This window comes from Ruditapes philippinarum, unplaced genomic scaffold, assembly GCF_026571515.1.
Source record: "Ruditapes philippinarum isolate M1 unplaced genomic scaffold, ASM2657151v2 ctg1136_1_1_1_1, whole genome shotgun sequence".
NCBI classification, from domain to species: Eukaryota; Metazoa; Mollusca; class Bivalvia; order Venerida; family Veneridae; genus Ruditapes; species Ruditapes philippinarum.
The window spans coordinates 75,379-97,784 of NW_026855571.1; the positions used below are offsets into that span (position 1 = coordinate 75,379).

Genomic DNA, 22,406 nt, shown 5'->3' on the forward strand with positions numbered 1-22,406 from the left:
GAAGGGAGTCATGGTTGAAAATTTTGTGATACTCTTACATCGTAAGTTACTTTTCTACAGAGTTGAACCTCTTTTCTTTGTGCCAAAATTAATGCTGAAAATAGTCAAGAGCCCTGTTATTGAAGGCTCTTGGTGTTGTTCCTTCCTTATTTTGTGCAATATATTTGGTCTTCTTTTATTTTGTTAAATAACAAAAGAGATTTCAATATTAAATTGCTAAATAGCGTAACATAAGCCTGGTTGGACTGCATGGATGAGCTGACATTTGGTGGTATATTCACATCAGATCTTTTTACCACAATGGCTCAGTGGAATAAAATGAGAATATTTTCCGTCCCATATTTGCTTATTTACAGAACTCTCAGATCTCTTGTAAATTGAAACTGTCATTTCTTTGTTTATAGATGTCAGGAGCATACATTTCTGTTGATGTTGAAAAAAGCAAAAACATGATTATTTTATTCTGTTCTGGATAAAATTCCGATTTGACAGAAGAGAAACCTTGGGTCATTAATCTTATTGGTTATATTGTGAACTTTGTTTGAGTAGTTTTTTTCCTAGAAAGTTAATGAAATTATGTAGCGCCCCCTAGTAACAGGAAGATAAATGATGTTAGAAACCATGTGGCAACCACAATCAAATTGTAGATAGCACCACTGATTACATGTAGATTACAAGGCAAACTGTTGATAGGCACTCACTCTTTTCTTGTAAAATGCAGTTTTTGAATTTTCATCAAATTTGGCTTCGTTTTTTACATGAATTGAGCGCTAATTTTGATTGCCATTATGAAGTACCTTAAATGACTTATTGTCATGTTTATATCATTGATAATCAATTAGAAATCAAATATTTAGCTTAACTGACTTTATTTGAATCAATTTTTGGCATGTTCTCTTGTTTTTATACCAGTTACCTACTATACACGATATTAAAGACTCTTTAAAGAATTGCTACTTAAATTCTGAAATTAATTTTCATTTTGATGGCTATATGCATTAAGTTAATTAAGTTGTTCTATATATTTATTACAATTAATTTTACCATTTCAAGGGGGATAACTTAGTTCTGTCTAAACATTAAATTATGACATCACTGAAATCACTTCAATTCCCTTAGAACTTCCTTGTCTGTTACCTTTATATACTGTAATATAATGCTTAAATAATGTAATAAAAATAAAATCCTTTGATAAATGTTGCCTGAAATTTAAATAACAGATTTCTTTAGAATAATTAAAAACTTACATCAGGTGAGTTTGCATGATAAATCTACAGTAGTTAATGGTCTGTGAAAATGAGAGGTAGACTGTAAAATCACTAGGTTTTGTGAACTGATAATTTTTGTGAGTTTGGAAGGTTTTTAAATAAATTTGCGATTTTTAGAAGTCAGTTTGATGATTAAAGGATGATTCAGAGGAATAATATTTAATATATACGCTGAATTTATACTCCATAATGTTGCACAAAAATAAGTCTCTCTTAAAATATAACGATCAAATTGTTAGGAAAACATGATTAAACTTTCAGTATTACATCTAGCTGCTGCGATAGATTATATTTAAGTAATAAAGATTCAGTTTACCCTGCAGCGACATTGCATGAAATTCTCAAGTATAATTTTAATACTGTATCTGAGATATGTTACTAAATATATAATTTATATTATAAAAAACGTCATACACAAGGTTATAAAAATGTGGGTCTTGCCATGTAAAATGATTTAGTATGGAGATTATGGCTTATCAGCACCAGTTTTCTCATTGGTCAGATTGGAACATTTGAGTCACATGACTATCATGGAATCGGTGATTGCTATTTATAGATTTAATTGTAACGCCAGTGGGTTGTTGACTTAATTTACCACATGAGCTGTTTTGAGCTTAGATATGTAGGCTTAAACCTGAATTTAGTAAATTGAGGTGGTGGTTACAACAAGCTTTTATTAGAGTTATGTAAAGATGGAAGGATTTTTTTTTTTTTTTTTTTTTTTTGACATTTAGTAAATTGAAATTATTAAGAATGTTTTTAGAGAATGTAAGATCATGTATATCTTGGCTGATATTATGATGTTAAAAGAAGAATGTATTTATAAGTTAAGTTACCATATATGTAAATGAGTAATGAAATCAGTCAACAATGAAGACAAGGTTGTCCATCATTACTAGGCCTGACAAGGTGATAAATAAACCATGCTTTTCTTTATTAATGTGTATTATAACAATAATTTGTGAAGAGATTTTTTTTCTCTCCAAAATATGCCACAGCTTGACAGATTGCAAAAAAACCAAATGCCATGAAATACATATATGTGTGGTAAAAAAGTGTTATAATATCCCAATATTTTGGTTTAATTTTAATATGGTACAAAATGATGGTCATTTACTCAAGATAAGACTGAACGATTATTTCTTTAAATTTTCTGTTTTATTTTTAATGTAGCCATATATTAAATTAAGCAAGTACATTTTATAAAGTTCATAAGTAAATTGTAGCAGTGGTTCAGTTGTTTGAAGATTAATCATGTTATGTATCTAATTAGCAGGACTATATGGGTGGGGTAATGCTTTTTGTTCTGCTTTCAAGATGTAATTGGATTTATTTCGGTTTGGTATAGAGGAAAAAGAGCACACCTAATGATTTTTGGAGAAACATACTGTGGGATTAAAACACTGCTATAAGCAATTAAGAAATGATTTGAAAATTATACTACAATATTACAGAATCGTGATTTATTTATAGACTCGTCCAGAATTACGTTTTATTTTTAGACTCGACCTATAAATAGAATGTGTATATTTCAGCCGGAAGGTGAGGATGAGTTGAAGAAGATGCAGCTTATGGAACTTGCCATACTAAACGGAACTTACCGTGATAATAAATTCTTAGTCCCAATGACAATGGCCGCTGCTCGTAAGTGCTCGTACCCAATACTTTGATATTTGTTTGTATTAACATTTTTGTGTGTTTTAAAATGTTATAACCTTCACGTTTTTCAGCCGGACGGGGAAGATGATTTAAAGAAACGTCAGCTCATGGAATTAGCTATTATAAATGGCACATATCGTGATACATCGAAACCCACCTCCACACAAACAACGACTGCATCGGCGACTCGTAAGTCGGTGTCGGTAATCGTCAGTCTCTCAAAGCTGACATATCGGCACGCAACTGTTTTGGAGTGTTGAGCTTTTCACCCTGTTCTATTTATAGCCTGTCATTATTCTATTGGCTGATAGCTGGATGGCGCCCTGCATGGATTTACTATATTCCTGTTTTTTATTGCTGGTTCCAGTTATTTTGCGTCTGCATTAAGAAGTGCAACTGCTGTGAAATTTTTTTTTTGCATTATAAAAATGAGAAATTAATGAAGAAATGAGATAATAATGATCCCAGGAAAAGGGGTTGAATAAACAGATTGACATCAGTTATGTTGACTGGAGGATAGCTTAAAATTTACGAGTTAGATATAAGGTAGATTGTTTAATGCAGGTAACTTAATAATCTCTAGTCGATAATAACAACATTGGACCTGTAAACGTACAAAACAGCTGTTTGCGGAAATATTGAAGATGCACTTTCTCGATGCAGACGTAAAGAATAATAGATTGAAACTACAATAGTCTAGATATTAGTTGTATCTCTGTATTTGCTGGGTGATCAGTTTTATTTATTTTTTATTAGAAACATACTATTTTTGTAGAGAACTACATTTTTAATATGTATTCATTCTTCCATATAACCCTGAAGTAAAATACCATTCTATTGTAATTCTTTGTATTTTCCAATAGGACTTTATAGTGTAACATTATTTATTTATTCCTCTATTCCGTTTAATATTGTTATTTTTTTCTCCATAGATAGTTTATAGATAAATTCTTTTCCTGTCTTTCTTTAGTTTTCCGCTGCTTTTGTAGTCGAAATGTCTATGTTTATTTTAAGAATATATAAAATGATAAAATTATACCAGTCATATATAAATTGAAATGTACACATGATAATTTCACGCTCTGGCATTTTATAACTTGTTATAATGTTACTTTAGTAAAGACAATTTCTCTATTTACCATGCCTTCACATAGGAGTATGAATTGGTAATATGATTTGGTAATATATTATACACAGTTGAATCTAAGTTTTAAGTTGCATTGCAGTTTGGGGCGGTTATAAAAATATTTCATTACAAGAAATTATTTCTACCAATTTAGTTCTTTTCTTTACATATAATTATGCAATTTAATTAACTGAAACTGCGACTAATCAGTTTCGTATGATGAAAGAAGCTGCTAGAAATCTTTTACATGGTTCATAATAGTTTATGCAGGAAATGCATTAAACACTACGTGACAATGTTGTTAGAAGTGAGGTTTTGTTTAAAAAAATGAATAATTGTCTAATTAACTTGATGGGATATTTCTTTTTCTTGTTTTTTGCTAGCGAGGCTTAGATTCAACTGTCGGTGATACCGAGTATAATGGTGTGAGTAGATGGCTCCGAACAAACTTAGTTTTCCCACTTCACTTCTGTGGCACACAATTTCTGGCACTTTTCACAGAATCAAAAACTGTCTCGTACAAATATTCCTTCTCTTCTAAGCTTTTTCTATCTATAAATAAAATATATATTTTACCTCCTTGAGCTATGAATAGATTTCTGTAAGAAAACATCAAAAGAACAAATTTTTTAAAGTATTGGCAACAATCATTAAATGTAGACTTGTTTCTTTCTATTTTGTGATTTTCATGCATTTATATTGCACTGTAGTATGCAATGTGATTTATAAACCTGTTATTTGTTGTTTAACATGGCAAATTTCGAATAAAAACCGGATTCAACATTATGAAATATTTTTCATAGTAAAATTGAATATGGATAACATAATGCAAAGTCATGCGTTTGTTTGATTTTGAATTACAGTCGGGGGAAAAACTGCCTGAATCCGTTAACTGGGTCAAATTATTTCCAAAATTGAACCACTGTATTAGAAAAAGGACATTTCAATGTAACTTGTAGACATTCTTAATGTTTTTTTTTCCTCCATTAAAATTCAGCAAGTGATTTTTTGTATTCTTATACTGGAAATGGTCTGACAGCATAAAATAACTTCTTTGTCCCAAGCCCTATTTTCATAAAAGCAGTGATGTTTTGTAGAGACTCCATTGAGAAATACATTAAGTGAATGGGGAAAAAAATGAAGTCAGATTTATTATATAAAGTCTGGCAGTAACTCATGAGGGTAAAAGGGATGCTTTTAGCAAGATTATTGGCTAGGTATAAAGTATATATCAAAAATGCATTATTAAATAATTAACTGGTATGGGGTAATGAGATATTAAAACACAGATGGAGAAATTGATATGCATGGTTTAAAACAGCATGTAATTTGATTGAGTTGATGGTCTTTTATACCCTGTTATATTGTATAGGATGTATAAGTGATGTAAAGTAAACAAGGGCAGGAAAATTTCTAAAGATTATGCAAGAAAAAGGAAAAATTACAATATATATTTAACAATAAACTTATGATGAATATTTGCCTTACTGTCATCAAATATTTAAAATCTAAATCTTATATTAATATAATCAAAAGTTTCTATGAAATTTTCCTGCTTTAAATATATATAAATATGCACTTAATTCAGTCAAGAGATATATAATGTAACTTGAGCATTCTTTTGAGTTTGTAATATTTCAGTATTTAAAAATGTATACTGAATCTTTTAAGCATATTCAGAAAACAAAATTTCCTATAATTTTGGAAACTTGATGAATATTCTAAATCTGATTGAATTCTGGTGACGGTGATTGGATAATTCCAGCGTCCAGACAAATTTTAATACTGTTTCCATAATAAAAACTTCATATTTATTATCTACACTTCCAAATTTCAAAGTAAGACGGATCACTTGATTTATCTACTTCCTATGGGTAATTTCTGTACATCATTAAATATCTCTAATTTGGTATAGTGCATATTTGAAATCCACTTTTTCCAGTTACTGTTGTGCTAATAATTAAGAGTATTTTCAGCTTTTGTTAAACTCTTGATTAGGTTACCATGAACATATAACCTTGATTTGGGGTTAATTTAATGACACGGCAATTTTGAGAGCCTTCTGATTAGAAACCTGTTGGTTAAATTCCTTTCGTTTGCAGCTTTAATAGAAGTTGTGTTACTTGTTAGAGTTGATAGTTACAGTTTCTTTGCATGAACAATTCTGTATATGAGAGTTTATTTCAGATAATACAATAAGTAAATAGATTTTTTTTAAATTACTGATGGAATTTTAAAGCAACTTGTGCCCACATTGTGTAGGAAAAGAGATCTTGAAAATAAGGATGTTTTGTATACAAATGTTTATAAATGTTTAAAATTGCTAAAAGATAAAAAATATTAAGACGTTAAGACATAAAATGCAAAGAATTGGTATAGACAAGTTTAGAATCATTTGGCATTTTGAGAAATACTAACTGTCTTATAGATTTTGTTTATGAACATTTATCCATAACATTAATGAGTATTTATGTGAACAAGTTGCTTTAAAATGATTTATCAATGTAATAGTTACAATAGAAGATTGTGAAACTGATGTGTTCTTGAATATATTATTTTACTAGAAGTTATCACGGATTTTGCTATTGTTAAGAATTATATGATCATTTTCCAAATGAAATTAGATGTTTGAAATTGATGTATTATTACTGTACATTACAGAAGCCGCTAGATTCATCACATCTCCATTAGCTGGAATGACAGCCATCCCACAGTTGAGATCTCCAACGCCAGCAGGTGCCCCAATTATCCTAGCTCCTAGAATGCCAGTAGGTATGCAGACATCACAGGCCCAGGCAACATCCTACCTGAACGGTGGACCACCCCCACTTGTATCACCGACAGAAGCCGGGAACCAGGGATTGGTATATAATCCATACGAGTACCCGTTCTCCTTAGCGCCAGGTACAGCAATACTGGAATACCCGTCTTTAGACCAGAGTACCGCCGGTATGTCCCTGTCATTTGTTAGGTGACCACCAATGTAAAAGCCGCGGTAACATGCAATAATGACCAAACAAAAATAAAAATGTAATTTTAATAATAAGTCCCCGAGACAAAAGTTGTAACTATTCTTGCATGCCATATGACAATTAATGTTAAAAGTAAATGAAGCATTTAGGGAAAAAAACATTGCATTTATAAAATGTTTTGTCAATTAAGTTTGTTCTTTAAGTTTTGCTGTAGAAAATCTGTAAGGACATGTTTTGTTTTCAAACTTGGCAGTACTTTTAAAATCGGTTACGCAGAAGTATTAAAACTGATAATTTCAATGACACAAAGAAACAAAATCTTAAAATGACTTGTTTAAAAAAATTACGTTTTGTTATGTTTAACTTAAATAGAGCAGATATTGATTTCAGATTAAGTTATGTGCCAAGATTTACATCAAAGAAGTTATTTATAAGCTTACAATAAAAAATCTGTTAATCTGATGATGATATTAATGTATTAACTATAAACTTAGATATAGTAATAATCTTTTCTGATATAATTAAAGACACCGAAACATTGCTCAAGTTATAAATTTAAGCATAGTTTGAAACTGTATAAAATTCTAACATAGATAGCCATTATTTTATAACCAACTTCACTGTTTATATTTTTTTTGTTATTTTCATATTTTGTCCCTCCATTTATGGAAAAAAAAACTTGTTTATTATATTATTTACTTTGATTTTTCATGAAAATTTCGACAATTCCATTATTATTTTTTTACCCATTTATTCCTATTCTTTGACAATCAGCATTTTTATTTTCGGTTATTTTGTACTATAATGTAAATAGGTTTTTGTTTTTATATATATATTTACATTAAAACATTCCATATTTTGACATACCAACAGTAATTTTACGTTGATGTATTTTTTTTATCAGTATTTTGTTTTTACGTATTTTCCTTTATACCATCAGAATTGTTTTACAATGCCGGTAAATTTCAACTACACAAAACTGCTTTCGTCTTCCTTTGCAACATTTTTGAAACTTATTTTTATTTTTTAAGTTATCGGTGATGGTCTATAAAGTAGTGTTAGTCATTCTTCGTAACTGCATTTCTTTTTGTTTATACCGTTTAAAATTTTCCTTCATTTGACATTTTATTCCTAAATAGATTATTCATTGACAGTGACATAAAAAGAGTTCCATTTTATACACCCAATTAATTTATACTCTGTCAGGAAAATTGTGACGTAAAGATTTCTTTTGTTTATTTATGCAGGTAAAATATGAGAAGATTGTTGCCTTTTATCTCTAAAGATGAGAATTCTCCCCAGTCAAAAATCTGCGTTAAGGTAGCAACATTCCCCCCTAGAACCTTTTATGCTGGGGGGCTCAGTGGCTCACTAAAAGTTTGGAAATGCAGTATCTTTACATTAATAAATAATAATAATTAATAATTACATGTAACCCCCCAGAATACTGTTTAACACTTTCACATATTTTTTTTTTCCCGATTAATAAAATAACTAGGATTAAAACGATGTTTCAATGGGTGGTGGCGTTCTATTACTTAGAATATATTGTTTAACATGTTATTGACCGTATATTTCTGCTTCCAGGCCAAATGAATTAATATTCTGTTGGTTTTAAACAATATACTCTATGAGCTCTTTAAATTTACCCATTAAAGTTAGGTTCTTGTACAATGTAATTGAACAAGGCATTGCTTTGATAGTCACAAAAAAATAAAAAAAAAGATATCGCTACATTTATGGTCTGAAACAATTTGTTATATTCCATTAAAGAAAAAACTCGTCTGAAGACAAATGGCAGGAAGCGTGTACACAAAAAAATTATTGATAAAAGAAAAAAAAAACAAGAGTTGTTAATTCAGAATGGCCTCTTATGATGTTGTGTATGTAGTGAATAATTTGTTGCTTATTTTGCAGTTATACTTCACAGCGCAGCAACCTTGAATATATTTATCTAAATATCTCTTTAACGTCACAAATTAAAATATTTAAAAAAAAAAAAAAAAAAAAAAAAAAAAACTGAACTGTCACGTCACTTAAGGCATTCAATCCATTACCATCATTGGTAACTTCCATGGCGTTCAGTTTTTTCTAGGTCATTTTGGCTGTCTATTGCTCTGGAAGCCCGTGTACGGAATATATTGTGCAAGAAGCCAAAATTACATTTGAAAAAAACTTTATTGGAAATACGGTAGATGATATGGTTGTATTGATTGAATGGCCTTTCATGTTATGTACAGTCACATTTTCTATGATACTGACCGCTTGTTGTGATTATTTTAATATAAAGTTTTTGTCTACTTTTCTCCCCCTGTATCGAGGAGCCTTTCTAAACTAATACTATACTTGCTTGTTCAATTGATATTGATGGCTTTGACAGTCCAAGAATGCATTGGTCTTCTTTTATTTTGGAAGCTTAATTAAGTTTGCAAAGCTCCGAGATACGAGTACATTGAAAGTAGCTGTTCCAAATGAAACAAAATTTTTATATAAAAGGAATTTGTCCATACAAATGAAATTATTAAAAAGGTTTATTATATTTTGGTCCAAAATTTTAAAATTTTCTATCAAGAAACTTTCCAAGCTTGTTGAAATTGTTTCAGGAACCGATGTTTCTTATAACAGCTGTCCTAATACTTGACTATCTTTAATTAAGCACCCTACAAACTGTATTCGAAATTGCAAAAATTAAAAAAAAATATGTTATAATAACTCGTTAACACTGTTTAGTCTGATGTAACCCAAATTAACACCATCCAGCCTATACCCTTTAAGGGTGGGTTAACTTTATTTATTTAAAACAATTAAAGTCCTTTTTTTTGGCGAGGACTATAAATAACTGTTGTTGACAATTTGAAAAACTTGTTAAGTCTTTGTTAATTGTTTATTTATATATATTTTAATGGTCTGTAAAGTCTGTAGTGATTATGTAGAAATTGAAAAGCAAGTGAAGTTTGGCCTTTTTTTAAAGAATAAAAAGGCTCTATAGGCCTTTCAAGGAGCTGTGTTCGGTTAAAGTGATGGCAAACTTAGTCTGTGAACAAACGAGAGCTGTTGAAAAATATGTGCAAATTGTTAAATTTTGAGTGATTTGTATGTATTGATGACCTAGTTTTGAAAAAGGAGGTTGAAGAAAAAAGTCACCACTAAGTTGTGGATATTAAAAAAGACGAATTATATTATAATGTAATTATAATAAATGGCTCTCCCCTGTTTACAGACTGTTTGTGGTCACTTTTCATATGATTCTTGTACAGATTAACTATTCTTGCACTGATGTTTACAATTAGCTGTTTTATTACCATAGTAACAGGCCTTATTAATATCTTGGCTGTGACGATTTTTAGGTGCAGTCCCAAAAATCCGAAGAACACTTGCAGGAGTGCGGGAGCACCCTTACGCCGGGGTAAGGGTTTCACTTCCATAATTTGGAAGGTTAGTTTTTATATTGATGGCCTCAAGTTGGACTGGTTCCGAGTTCCAACTTGAAGGAGTGTGACTGCCACAGATTAGTGAAGCGGACTGGTACACAAAGTGAAAATACTGTAGACCAGTCTGTTTTATAGTTGACATAATTGACACATTAATAGTATACTGAAAGTAAAATGCAATTAAAGAATAATTTTGATTAAATTGAGGATGTGTGAATGGAATATATTCCATTTCAAGTTAGATTAATCAAAGAAAATCTTATTTAAATAATTATGTGTTCAATATTTTACTGTAGTTTCATGACTGTGTGAGATATCCTGTTCTTGGAAAATCATTTTATTTTATAGTGTGTTTCAATTAGCAAGTTAAAGTGTTAAATAATTGATATGATGGGACTGCTTTGGACAATAGGAAACTAACTGTGACAGTCACACATTGTGAAAATTGCAAATCTATTATAGGAGAAAGACTGTGTCTCCAGTATTTATAGATAATCTAACATAGAAAATAGATAATTCCTTCAATGTATATTTAGAATAAAATAACTGTTAAAAAAATAGGGGATAGTAAAGTAATGTGTATTGCAAGCAAGCATGTTACACTAATTTAAAGTTTGGTCAGTGTGTGCTATGGAGCCCATAATTATTCTTGTAAAATTCATGCAATGATAAATAATCTTGTCTTACATTTAAATTTAATTGACTCACTGTTAAGTCCAGGGATATTAATTGTTAAAATATAAACCCCAACAGTTAACAAATTTGTCGCCAAGGAAAGTTTGAAATTATAAGTTTTAAAATAGTGTATGAAAAGTTAAAAGTTTTATGTAAGTTTATTTTTTTCCTTCAAACTGGACAATGACCTGGTTGTAAAAGTTGTCTAAATAATCAATTTGTACAGTATTTGTACATGTTTAATCCTTTCTTGATACAAAATCTTCAATGTCAACACATTACTACAAAAGAATACATTGACCTAAGTCTGTGCATTTATGTGTAACCAACATTTATAAAATATTTACAACTAACTTTCTAAAAAGTCTTTTGTTGAATGGCTTAGACCTAAACTGTTTTGAAAAATTATTATCTGCAAATTGCCTGAGATGAAGTAATTGTAAAGTTTAAAAATGGACAAAATCTCTATTTAAAGATTATACTCTTGTAGAGTACATTAAAAATGTGCCTTTAACTGGAAAAAAAGTAATCCTAAATGTTTTACCCACAGTTGTGCACTAATGTAAATCAGTCTTAATATATTTATGTTTCTTCTTATAAGGTATTAATTCAAGATGCACTTAATTGTAACCATGATCACTTAAAATACTTGACTTACTTGTCATACTAGTGAAAAGTGCACTACACATCATTGATGCATGGAGTATAATTTAAATGTTGTGTTAAGTAATGTTAAGTGAATTGAAGTTGATTTCTGAATATTTGCTTCTCTTAATGAAAAGGGAAACAAATATTGAAACATGTAAGAAATAAGATATGTAAATAATTTTTGAAAAAAACCAAAACATTTTTTTTTCTTCAAGATCAGTATGTTTACTTAGAGCAGAGTGTTACAACGTTGTGACAAAGGTGAAGAATAAGAACATTTTATAGTTTGAATAAATAAAAAAAAATATAATCAAAATAATTATTATTTGAAAAATATTAGTTTGCACTATTCATGAAAAATGCTAGTCAATGCTAGTCAATAATAACCTGACCTTAATACCTAGATATTCTTGTAAGTGCCAAAAAATCTTCATGTACATAATTCATTATGTAGCATTGACAACTGATCTGTTAGCATAGAGACAAAAAGTTTTGTTTCTATGGTAACAGATCTTTTTTATACTTAATGACAGTCTTTTCTTTTATCTTAGATTTGCTTTTCACTTTCTTGTTGTTCAGATGACATAATATATAATCATTTATTTTAAAGAGCAGATTTTGTTTTCAGTTTTTTTTGCAGCAATTTTTTTTATATATTTTTATATCAAACATTTTTACAATATATTTCAAATATTATTTTATTTTTATACAAAGATTGTGTATTTGAAGTCCCTTTTTCAAGGGATACATGTGATATTTGTCTTTGATTACATTTTGATTATTTTAGTGTCTTGTTATACCTGTGTAATATACATATGAACAATTTAAGATTCTCTCCCTTTATGATTTAGTTCTGGGAAATTATCTCCCTTTTAATAATTTACCCCATTTGTATTATTGAGTATGAAAGTGCTTGAATCTGTTATGTTTATATATAGTGAGTAAGACTGAGAGTGTGAAATATGTTGATATTTGGTCGCAGGAATTTTAATGTGTACATATTCATCTTATCAGTGTAGAAAAGTAAAAAAAAACACCAAAAAAACCGAGTCTTCCAAAATATTTTTCAGTGAAAAGATTGTAATTCATTTATACATTATACAAGTGTTCAAAAAAAAATTCGACATTTAATCAAGTGACAATCAACAGTAAACAAGAGAAACGGGAGAATTCATTTCAATCATGCAAACACATTTTTTTCTTCATGTTATTTTACTATTTGTTACTGTGCAATGATTGTTTTATGTCCTGGTAGTAGAGAAATAAAATCAAAGAAAACACACATAGAACTGTTGGAGACTTGATTATTTTACCCTGTGATTGTAAATAGATGCAGGTAAAAGAATGAATCTGTGTATAATAAAAGTCTTCATTTAAACGAGTTTACATGCAATTTATATCTTTATGATAAATATAATGTAGTAAAAAAAATGTCGAAACTGAAAAAAAAACACGAAACTGAAAAAGAAAAAATATGCTTGAATTTTGATGACAAATCAAAGTTTTTACGTAGTAGGTCGTAATTTTCATTTTCTGATGAGGAAGCTCATAGCTAAAGTTAAAAGTTTTTATTTGTTCAATGTTAAAACGTTTGAATAATAATTGAGTTATTAAAATCTTTATAATGTAGAATGATGCAGTAAAATTTCGTAATTTCCTTCTTTATTTGATATTTTGGTTGAATGATTTCAAGAAGTAGTAGGGCAAATATGTAGGTAATAAATTAAATTGCACAAAAATGAAACAAGAATACAGAATTTTAACAAACATTAGATCATACACCTGTGTCATGGGTGGCTTATGTAGCTAAGATAGTTTTATTAATTTGATTAATAATGCGAGAATGGGTGAAGGGTGATTTCTGTTACTATATATAGAATATGCCTTTCCATGTATCTCGTCATGGCAGCTATAGTGCTAATAATAGATACAACCAGACTTAACGTATTTCTACTCGAAAAAGGTCATTGGCGTAAAGGAGCTTTGTTAAAAGTAATTCGAGTTTGTCTGAAATTTTTTTTTTTAAAAAGAAGCGAGCTCCTTTTAGCAAATTGTCCTTTTGTTAACTGCTTTATCTAAGTTTGAGCACACATTACTTAGTGTGTCAAGCGGTGTTTATAGTGAATGTTGCATTGTTATTACCTAATATCACGGTTTTTGAAAAAGGTGTTGAGAGCGATCTATACCGTTGCTATCTTGTTATGCACTAGTTAATCGTTAGTGATTATCTAAAACATTCTTTAATCTCCTTTTTATTTTAAAATAAGAATCACCAAAAAAAAAAAAATTACTCACTGTATTGAGTAAACATAATTTCACTAGGATTTATATATATGTATATTACTAATGAGGCATTACTAACTGTGTTTGGATTAAAGTTGTGCTGAGAACTATCTTCCATTATTCTTGTAGTTGAGTACAGGTTGGATTTTCCAAGCTGCTAATGATCTAAATATATCCTTTGTGCAGTGGGCAATGACCATCCATCTTTCCCAGCCACTTTATACAACAACAACAACAATGACAAAACGATTTTTTAACAGCTAATATAATTATATTGCTAACAATCTTGTTCATGTTTATAATACTTATATATATATATGTGTATATTTAGAATATATACTTTTTTTGCATAGAATGGCTTATACTATTTCTTTAGAAAATCCTTCTAACATAATTTTATGATTGCAACAATGTGTTATACTTGAAAGACTGTCTAGAACTTGCTTTTGTCGAAACGTAAATGCATTTCTCTTTGACTTTGATACAAGACTATAATAAGATTTGTTTTCTAAAATTGTAAAAATTCAAAACTTTTTAAAACATCTTCACATTTTCAAGTCTTAATATAGGATTTGAATAAGATTTTGCAGGGAAAGATGTGACAAGTCATTGGCCCCCTTTTTATCACCTTGACCCCTCATTCTGCTTTATCGTCCTCTAATATATTTAAAACATATTTGATGATAGCTAATGGTTGCTGTTTGAGAAATTTTTTGCAAGTACAATTAGAAATAGATTTGTCTTGCTCTTTGTCTAATATTGGATGTCTGCTTTATAGATTTATTAAAAAAATAAAATCTACATATCATTCCATTATGCAAGGACATTAAATTATTGTTACAGTGAAAATCAAAGGCCAAGAGTGATCTAAAGACCGATGAAATTGCTGTCTGAATTCATATGATATAATTTGGGACAATATGTTTTGGACCGACAGTTTGGACTTGTCTGATTTACTAAGACAAAAAAAAAAAAAAAAAAAAAACCTGAAAAAAATCAAAAGGTTTTGGTAAAATGTCATTATTTAACAATTACATTTAGCATGTCTCTTTTTGCTGAAGCATGGTTGACACCTTTTTAAACTCTGCACACTTTAATCAAGTACACTTAGTGATGTCTTTGGGGTATAACAGACCAAAAATAACAAGACCTAGCTACTTTTTGACCAATCCAGAATGCATTTATGAATAATGAATTTAATCTTTACTGTAGCCAATATTTGGACTAACGTTTCTCTTTATTTCACTAATCTTCAGCTGCCTTCTAACATCTCGTGGGCGCAGACTTCAACTCAACCCAACGTCCCAGTGTATAGCAAAGCTATGCAAATGATGTGCCCACAACTTGTTGATATGAACAGTCCGTTATCCTTTCTTAAGAAAGAGTGACCTTGAAATGTGTTGCCGAGAGACGAGGCGTAGGAATCTCATCAACGGGTCGTCAGTTTCTACATTAACATGTGCACAGTTAGCTGATTGGCCTTTTGCTCACTAACCGTCTTCCTAAAGAGTATTAAAATTTGTGTATCCCCGGGCACGTTTATTACATGCCCGGCTTATATTAACTCTGCTGTTATTTGTTAGAAACATTTTGTACTTAATTGAGATTTTTTTTCATAACACTTTATATTATTCAATTTTAAACAAGTGCCAATAGATATATTTACATTGTTATTGTGCCTTGGTCACTAATATTGTATATACTAACATTATACCTGTTAGAGAGATTTATTGTTGGGGGCACTGCATTTATTATGTTCGAGTCATTGATTAACCATTAGGCAAAGTGGCCCACAATTTTTATTCATAACTCAGAATTTTATGCCCACATTTAAGTGTCGTTTGGTTGTGAGTAAAGAATGAGTATATCCCCTATGGAATTGTGGAAAAATTAGGGGACATATAACAAAAAATATGTATTGTTTATCATTTTAACATTATTTTGCCCAGTGTTATTTGGTTTATAGTTAAAATTATGTAACTCTGTAGTGAATGAAATAACGATATATATTATTTTTCATATTTCATGACTAAATGGTAAACGACTGAATGGATTATTTTTCAAGTCAGTAATTTTTGCCTAATGGTTTATTTGCATAAAAAGTTAAAGGTAGTACCATATCAGAATCCTATAATAATAATTTTATTTCCATAAAGTTTATACTCTAAAAAATAACTGTTTTATATGCTGCAAAATATCAAAATTTATATTTTAAAGGGAGGTAATTAGATGTTCATTTAAAGAGATTTCATGTAGATACTTCATTGTAATACTCAGATATAAACTCTATATATATTTTCTACATTTAAAGAATTATTGCCTTTGTTAACATTTTACTGTTTTATGAACAAAGATTTTTTTGTATTAACTTGTATTTGTTTGTAACCAGGTAAATTTTCAATGTGCACCTTGATATTTAATGTGCTGTATCAGGAAAAGACAACTCTGAAATATTTGGATGTAAAGATAAGATAACTTTTACATATATAGAAATTATAAAAAAAATCAAATTTAAACGCCAAACTTATGTTGGTAAAAAAGCACAAAAGTGGTTTACTTTTAAAGCAATATATATTACAAAGTCAAGACATTTGAATCACAAAATAATGCTATGTCATTACAGATTTCTTTAATGCTTTTTTGAAAAGAGGGTGAAAAAAAACTGTTGAAATAAAAACAAAATCTATTAGTAAAAAAAAACATTCATTCTTGTTATTAATTTATGTACAAGTTGACTTTTCCTGATACAGTACACACCAAAGATGTTAAATGTATACAAAGTTAACATGCTTGTCATTTGATAACTCTAATAATGCTGAGTCTTAAACATTTGTGAAAGTCATGACATTCTTTATTCAGTGTTCATTATAAAAAAGAAGAAGAAGAAAATCAGTCAACATCTGTGTGAAAACATTTATATTTTTATAATTTTGAACAAAAATGAAATGGAAAGAAAAAGCCAAAAACAAAATTAAACAAAAAAAACAGAAAAGGAAAGATATTTATAAATTATGATTAGAATTAAAGTTCTTTGGTTTTATAAAATGATGATGTTTGCACAAAAAGTGAAAACACTATTTTAAAAAAGATATATAATTGGAAAGAGGGCACATTGGCATATAACTTTGTTGATTTATGTTGGAAAGGGGTATAGATATATGAATCTCATGTGGAGCTAGTTTTGTATGGGTCACATTAACTCGTAGTGCTAGCTTACATATTCAAATGTAGCTACTCTTTGATGTTGTTGTTGTTGTTAATGATATAGAAAACTTAACTCACTGGACTTTTCTACTTTATTGCATAATACTCATACCTTTGTCACAAAAAATATTTTATTAGTCACTTGCATACCAGTCTTGACTGGGCGTATTACAGTTAATATTTCTGTTAGAAGTTTGAGAACTAGTCTGTACACATAAGTAGACTGTGGTCAGATTTTTTTTTTCAATAAGGTTTAAAGAAATAAAGGATAGGAAGCATAATTGAGAAGGATAGTTCAGCGATTTTACTTAATTACTCACCATTATGTTGCAATATAGCTGATCACAAGTATTTTGTAAGTGAGATTTCCTTTTTTGTAAATAGTGCACTTGTTAATTACATCATCAGTCGGTTTCTCATTTTTTATCTGTCGGAAATGTTTGCATATCATTAGAACAAGAGAGTTCATTTTACAGTCGGCTGTGTCACATGTCACTGTATTTAAATACTAGTACTATATGTACACTGGTTGTATGGCTGCATTGTGAACAAATTTATTTTTTAAGAACTTTTTTTTTTTCGTTTCAATATCTAAGGAAGTGAACTTTTGTACCGTCCAGTTGTTGTTTAAACATATCACCATTATTTTTTCTTTGCTGCTTAATATGCAAAATGCTTGGTTGATCCATGCATTAGGTTTACATAGATACAATTTTATCAGTTTTTATAGACCTGAAGGAGTTGTGATAGGATTATCTTTACATTTTTTTTTTGTCATTTACATTGTGTGGTATTGTTCGGAATTCACATATTTTTTTCTCTCACTATTTTCATGTACTAGAAATTAACCCTGCATCTATGCAATGATAGATTTTACATAATTATATTGTTATAACATGTACAACCAAGGAGATAAACAGTCTTCCATTGCTAACTTCTTCCACCGTTTTTGTTTACATAATTTTTATAATAATCATACATGGGGATATTTTTGGCATGGTCTTTTTATTTCAACAAATATTTCATTTATTCTGCCCCATCTGTATATATTGATTCAATGAATACTCAATATTATGTTAAATATTTTGTCCTGGAAAGTTTTCGAAAAAATTACACCATACTGCAGTTAGATATGATGATGTATGAAATAGACCATGCAAAAGATGTCCTAATTTATGATGTAAGTACCTGTGAATATACTCATAGAAAATTGATGTGCTTTTTGTACAATTGCTTAAAATATATGCATCAAGGTTCCTTTTTTTCACACTTTCTGTAATATGATATAATTTATGATTTCATAGGACAATTTTGTATTCTTGACAGATACAATGATTGTTAAAGCATTGTTATATCTATGCTCTAGCAAGGGTATTTTTCTTTTTATAAATTTAAATGTTTAAATGATATTTGTAAATAAGACGCACATTTTATCAACAATAACTCAATTGTTAAATGAAAACAATTTGAAACAGTGACTAAATAGTGACTTTTTGTACTTTAAGACACATAGTTATTTTTTTAAAATCTTCGTTACAATCATTTTGATGTGTTATTCTTTTTCAAGAATGGCATTGATTATGACAATGAACAACTTACAGGTAGTTTAAGATTGATTTGTGGAGAGGAACCTTGAATTATTTCCCACCTATGTTTTGTAAATATTAACATGAAATAACAGTTATTACATTGACATGTAACAGTAGGACATGGGCTTTCATGCACTCTGTAAATTCTTGCTATATTTGTACAAAATACCTCTAATGCATATTTTGTGAATGAAAAAAAAAAAATAATAACAAAACAAAACAAACAAAAACAAGATCATTAAATGTTTCATTAAGAAGAGATGTGAATGTTAAATATTGAACAAAATGAACGGGTAGTAGGTTCAACTATTGTATTAGACATATTACGGTACTTTAGCTGATATCTACATTTTGTTTCAGTGGCGTTTTTTATGTCAAGTACAGTACTTTAAATGTGAATTTTTTTTTCACGATTTTTTTTGTGAAAATTATTAATTATATTTCCTACACTTGTAAATAATACTTTGTAGAAAGGAGTTAGAAACAAAGTGCCTTAACCTGCTTTTTTCTTGCATGATGAAGTGTATTCATGGCTTTCATGTGTGATATGATCAGGTCATACTAACTAACATGTTTTGTGAGATATTTTAACATTGCTATATAATAATATGAAATTTTAGTGGCTCAGCATTGAACATCTGTAATTCCATTATTATATATAAAAGATCTGATATTGCCGGGTTCCAAGTGTAAAAGATTCATTTTTAACAAAGAGTTGTAAGAGAAATAACCATGTCATGATTCAGGAAAGTTAATTATTGAAAAAGAAATAGAAAAATCTTAAGAAAGTACATGTAGAAAACATCACGAAATTAGGAACATATTTTGGGATGGATCATGGTGTTAATATTTGTGCCCGGATCGTTCTTTGAAAAAAAAGATTTTTTTTGGCATACAGAGTGGTAGAGTATTTATCCTAACTTTAGTTTGATCAACTGACCAAGGGAACATAATGGTGTAAAACTCATCTTCTGACCAATGGTTAAGGTGTATCACTCATCTGTTGACCAATGGTCAAGGTGGTTAAATTCAGAGTTCATGCTGATGCCACAGTAGATAGATTATAAAACTAATGCTTGTAATGGGGTTTTATTTACTACCTGAATCTCAAGTTATTTAATACAACCAGCTTTGATTTTGCATTTTTTACCATATCTGTGTAGGTTGCATCGGGTGGGATGGGAAAAGTTATTTTGTATTTGTTTCGTTGAAATTTTCAGTGGCTGTGTTGGAAAACTGATTATTGTTTTTTTTTATATTTTACATTATGTAATTTAGGTATATGGACATCATACAGAGTATTTTATTCTCACAAAAGAAGATAATTATTTAAAAGATATATTGTTTAAACTGTTCTATTACATTTTATACAAGTATTACAAAAATGTTATTCAGAATTTTTTGGGGAAATTTTTTTCTTGTTGTACAGATATAGATATCTTTTTTTCTTTTCATATATTAAATAAATAAAAGCAAGCAATAAAGTTTGAATTGCTAACATTTAGTTTCCTTGTTGTACTAACATTTTGGATTTGATTAACCCCATCTTGTGTAACAATTAACACCGAGTAGAGAGACAAAACAACGACAACAAAGAAAACCTGTCAAACAAATTGGGTCTATTTCTAACAGTATTCTACTCTGAAATCCTTATAAAAGGGTTGCTAGAAATTAGCTACCTATACAGTTAGTGAAGGAAGGAATGTAGATCTATTGTACTCGATTTGCAGTTTTTATATTCAGTCTTTTAAAATTGCATGTTTTATTATAACAATGAGATTATAAACCTAGCGCCCTTAATCCATGTATACGAGGACCCAAGTTGACAGGTTCCAGCGGTGTTTATATTTATTTTAACTAATTAACTGTGAGATCTTCACTATATGGTGTAGATATAATAACAAAAAGCCAAATAACCCCATCACCTTGCACGTCTTTTCTAACAGTAGAAATTGCAGCTTGCCGAACTTTTGTCTAACTTGATTGGCATCAGTTTTAGGAGCAATCATTCCCACCAGCAACACAATCATTCATTCTCATCATTGCACCTTTGACCCCTAACATTAGCCTTATTAACCAATCAGATTCATAGATATAAATAGCATCAAATCAAATTGATTTGTATAATTGCTTAGAATTTGTATTCATATCATATAGTTATTACGTATATAGTGGAGTAATTGAGGGGGATAGTGACACAAATATATATGTTATAATACCGGACTTGGTTGATACAGTCGTATCCAATCCTACATGGCCAGTGAAGGGACTTGAAATATGGTAGTTAGGGTAAGCCTGTGACTTGATAGATGCTAAAAATAGACTTGCATCATGATATGAAATAGTGCAGCAGAATTATAAAGCTGGGAGCATGTTACACTTTTCACCCTGACCTTTTTTTGCACTTATTGCCCCTCTTCATCCATTTGTTCACATTTATGAAGTCATTGACAATCTAACATATAATAACGTTGCACAATTAATACTAATGCTTTAATAATGAAATTGTCAATAACAATTTAATTTTTCTTTAATTTCTTGTTATTATTTTATATTTATACATTTTTTAAAAACTTTTTTTTAAGAAAGAGATTAAATGGCAGTTGATTATTTGAAATTTTATTCATTTAATGGAATGATATTAAACCTTCGTAGAATTTCTAGTAACTAAAGCATGTTAACACAAATTAGTAATTGACTTTTTAGAAAAAGTAGGGAACTATTTTTTTTAATAGTTTACTCTTAATACACCTTCTAAGTACACTCTTTGCTCAATCTTGCTCAAATATCTTTCTTTATTTTTGTTTAAAACACATTGTTTTCTATTCTCTGTTTGCCAAAATTTAAAGCCCCATGACACAATTTTTTTCGTTTTATACTTTATTAATTTTTTTTTGCATTTATTGATATTTTGTCCATAAAATCATACATACGTGTAAGTGCTCATTTTATTATGTCAACGTGTAGAGGTTGGACACGTTTATTGAAATTATGTCGACATAAATGTCATATTAAAGTTGACATTGTTGCGTTTGAACTGTGATCATGAAATTCGCATTTTGTATATATATAAAAATTGCATTTAATTTGCAGACATTCTTGTATTTAAGTTGACCACAAAACCCTCTGTGCTGCTTTTAAAAAAATCAAGATTTATGGAAAAATAAAGCCCAAATTATTTTGTAGTTAGATAAGAAATATTTAAATTTTATGATCAAGTCATCAAATTAATAAAATTAAAGCATTATTTTAAAATTTCCTTGTTGAAATAAATTTAAAATTTTCATATAAATTTGAATATTAATAAGTTAAAAAGCAATTAAGCTTTTGTTAAACTTTACAGTTTTGATTTAATTTTGTTCATGGAAGTGTAATGTGGTCATGAAAAAATGTTTGCTAAGTTTTTGTATTGCATTTAATTTTGTTGAGTTGAGATTATTTAAGAATCTCGTATTTGTAAATTCATTTACACTGAAGACTTTTTTGTATTATATACAGTGTTCATTTAAATGTGAAAAATTGTGAACTATTCAGCATAAGATAGTTTTCTA

At 29.2% G+C, this 22,406-nt stretch overlaps 1 protein-coding gene across 12 annotated transcripts in view; it reads left to right on the forward strand.

Moving 5' to 3' along the window:
- LOC132743733 (KH domain-containing RNA-binding protein QKI-like) overlaps positions 1-22,394 on the forward strand; it is a 57,003-nt gene extending 34,609 nt beyond the window's left edge. Inside the window, exons 5-9 of one of the 12 annotated variants that reach the window (XM_060732284.1) lie at positions 2,804-2,912; positions 6,715-7,002; positions 7,966-7,983; positions 10,373-10,431; positions 15,319-22,394. In XM_060732284.1, the coding sequence (XP_060588267.1) occupies positions 2,804-2,912; positions 6,715-7,002; positions 7,966-7,983; positions 10,373-10,431; positions 15,319-15,450 (606 nt within the window). In that variant the 3' untranslated portion in view covers positions 15,451-22,394. Of the gene's footprint in view, positions 1-2,803; positions 2,913-2,998; positions 3,117-6,714; positions 7,003-7,965; positions 7,984-8,272; positions 8,890-10,372; positions 10,976-15,318 lie in introns of those variants that run through there. The other 11 variants (XM_060732283.1, XM_060732287.1, XM_060732289.1 and 8 more) reach the window with 11 other exon arrangements.
- The last annotated feature ends 12 nt before the right edge of the window (positions 22,395-22,406 follow it).